The sequence below is a fragment of the Histoplasma capsulatum genome, genomic scaffold, assembly GCF_000149585.1.
Source record: "Histoplasma capsulatum NAm1 scaffold_1 genomic scaffold, whole genome shotgun sequence".
NCBI lineage: Eukaryota > Fungi > Ascomycota > Eurotiomycetes > Onygenales > Ajellomycetaceae > Histoplasma > Histoplasma mississippiense.
In genome coordinates this window covers 6,089,810-6,092,473 of record NW_001813982.1, presented here as the reverse complement: position 1 = coordinate 6,092,473, position 2,664 = coordinate 6,089,810, and the positions used below count along the sequence as shown (strand labels likewise).

Below are 2,664 nucleotides of genomic sequence, written 5' to 3'. Positions count from 1 at the left end.
GTATCCGTCCCTTCTATTCTGCTTTCTATCGCGTGATTGTCAATCTCCATTGCTGTAAACTAAATATTGAAGCTCAAAATACAGAGACGTTTCGAGAAATAAGAGCTAGAGTATGTTGTAGGCCTTTCCTTGGATGGTTCGTATATGCTTTAAGTTTTGTGAGAATAAACAGAATCGCGCTGGCATTATTCTCAGCAGGTCTCTTAGCGGCTTAAAGCTTAGCGGCTTGCCGTTTGGGCTCTCGATTCCTATTACAGACTAGCGCTATGTATCTCATCGTACCTCGACACTCGTCCAACAGGCTGTAAGGCTTAGCCGGTTCTTGGCGCAGGGAAGTGCATCTTTCAATTTATGCATTTCTGCATTCGATTTTCTAGTGTGCTTCTATCCTTTCATTCAGATTAACGAATTCCATATTCCGCACGGTGTGATTTCAAGTAAGGACACTTCCAGCTTTTTTGACCTATTTCTTCACCTTCTGGCTTTTCTGTTGCAACAGATCTCAGCGTACTCGGCTTCAATCCAGGGCTACCAATCCCAATCAATCCAGTCATTAATTTATGTTTATTTGTTTATTTTTTCTTTTTATTTTTTCTTGTCGGCTTTTGGTTTTTTTTCCTTCTTAACTTTCATGCTCTCTTTTAGCATAAATGATCGGATCGCGTGGCCGAGTGGAAAATTGAGACACAATGGGGTGGGCCACGGTTTCGGATCGCAGATCGCGGCCCAAGCATGCAAGCGCCGCAGCAAACCGACTAGTCAGATCCGACAGAAGTACACTTTGAAAAAGCGACTTTTGGCTTAATGAAGCACAACACTCGCTCGTAGCTATAAATTGAGACCTCTCCCCATAATATCAAGTGATAATAATCAAGTCCCAGATCCTTCACCTTCACTGGAATTAAATGCTACACCATGCAAACATCAGACTCAAAGCGTGTCAAGAAGCCATGTACTGAGCACAGTAGCCTCGTGCAGATGCGTTACCGACGGAAAGGCACACTCCAGCGTATGCTGCGTAGCTACTTTGATGACTGTCACTGCAAGGGCGTTTATCTCCTCATCCATGAATACAACTGGTACTTTACGATTAACTTTAACAAGTCTGATGCTTCGAACAGCCACTTTCCACCACCAGACAAGGATATAGTGAGTGCCATGCATACAGCCCTGGAAAGACGTAGCTCTTACAGAAACAGGAGAAGCATTATCCACCTCCATCTCGAACAACGTGCGAGAACTACATGCAATATCAGAAGTCTAGGAGCAGGGAAGAAGGGAAAGCAAGAGAAACTTGAGAAGAAGCAAGAATAGAAGAAAGATTCTGTTGTAAATTAGGGTTAATTTGAAATCATCACTAAGCTCTTTTTGGAAAGTATATCTCGTCGAAGTTTTATTGGCTGTTTTCACAAGTATGTGTCATGATGCAGCCGCCGAATCTACAATCTATCCACTTATAAATTCGAACCACTACTCTCCGAAGTCATAGCGCTTGCTGAACCCTGAAATCATGATTCACCTAAAAAAGCTGATGCCCCCCAGGGGCATTTTTTCTGTGGCTTTTTCACTCAGCATTGTGCCATCCTCTGATGGACGTTGGCTCCTTACGGACTTTTAATTTCGTGGCCTTCTCTACTGAGGTTATGGCGCCCCTAAGGGAAGTTTACTATGGTCGCTAATAACTCAAAATTGTGGCATTCCCTAAGGGGCTTACTTTCCCAGAGATGCTGACACCACATGGAATTCTATCTTTGTTACCTTTTCACTAAAAATTCTGGCAATCCTCAAAGAGCTCACTGCCCCAGGGATTGCTGACACCGCATGGTTTTCTATCTTCCAATTCCCTAACTCCCATAGGGGAATTACAGTGCAGGCGATGGAGATCACTCAGAGAGTACTGGGGGCAGAGCATCCCTCGTCACTTTGCGGATTTGTGCGTTTCTCTTTGCCTTTCACTTCCTGTCTGCTTTTTATTTTGCTGGGGGGTGTTGAAGCGGCAAGCTCATCATCACTACTCGGCTCTTCCTCACTTTGATAGCTGCCTATCACTTTCTGTTTTCCTTTTGTTTTGCTGGTGGGTGTTGGAGTACCAGGCCTCTTGTCGCCTTTGGGCCTTGATTTCCCACGAGTATGTGTTGAAGCGCCGTGATGGCTTAGGGGGGTATAGAAGTATTCCTTCTCCGAGTCATAGACCTTAGCGGCTTTCAAGAAGTCCTTCTTTCGAAGTTGCCATCATCTTGGGTATTTGCGCAGCTCAATAATATTGTCCATGCGTGTCTTAGCAATGTCAAATGCATTAGGATCATTTTCTTTAATCGCCAACTCAATCGCACGATTGATGGATATAAAGTCGTCAATATCAAAGGTACCATCTGCAGCCCAAAAGTTATGCTCTTTATTCCATGCTTCTATTTTCTGATTCACTTTGTGAAGCTCGCTCACGGCGTTCGTTTGGCTATCCCCACTTGTCCAGATAATTTTCATAACATGAGGTTCTACTTCAGATTGAAATCCTCGGAAAATTCTGGACTGAGCTGCCTTTGAAGGCCTGTTTGTTTTGGGAGGTTTGATGGTCGAGGACGTAATGTCCTCAGTTGCATCTCCTCCTTCTTTGTGTTTCTTCTCCTTCCTCCTCTTTGTTTCTCCCCCTACCGTCTTTGTTTT

General features: G+C 44.1%; 1 protein-coding gene across 1 annotated transcript; it reads right to left on the bottom strand.

Moving 5' to 3' along the window:
- Positions 1-930: 930 nt before the first annotated feature.
- Positions 931-1,512, bottom strand: HCAG_01750 (predicted protein; the record flags this gene model as incomplete). The annotated part of the gene is made up of 2 exons (XM_001544653.1): positions 931-1,240; positions 1,475-1,512. The coding sequence occupies 2 exons, from the start codon at positions 1,510-1,512 to the stop codon at positions 931-933; spliced, it is 348 nt and encodes a 115-aa protein (XP_001544703.1).
- Between the last annotated feature and the right edge of the window lie 1,152 nt (positions 1,513-2,664).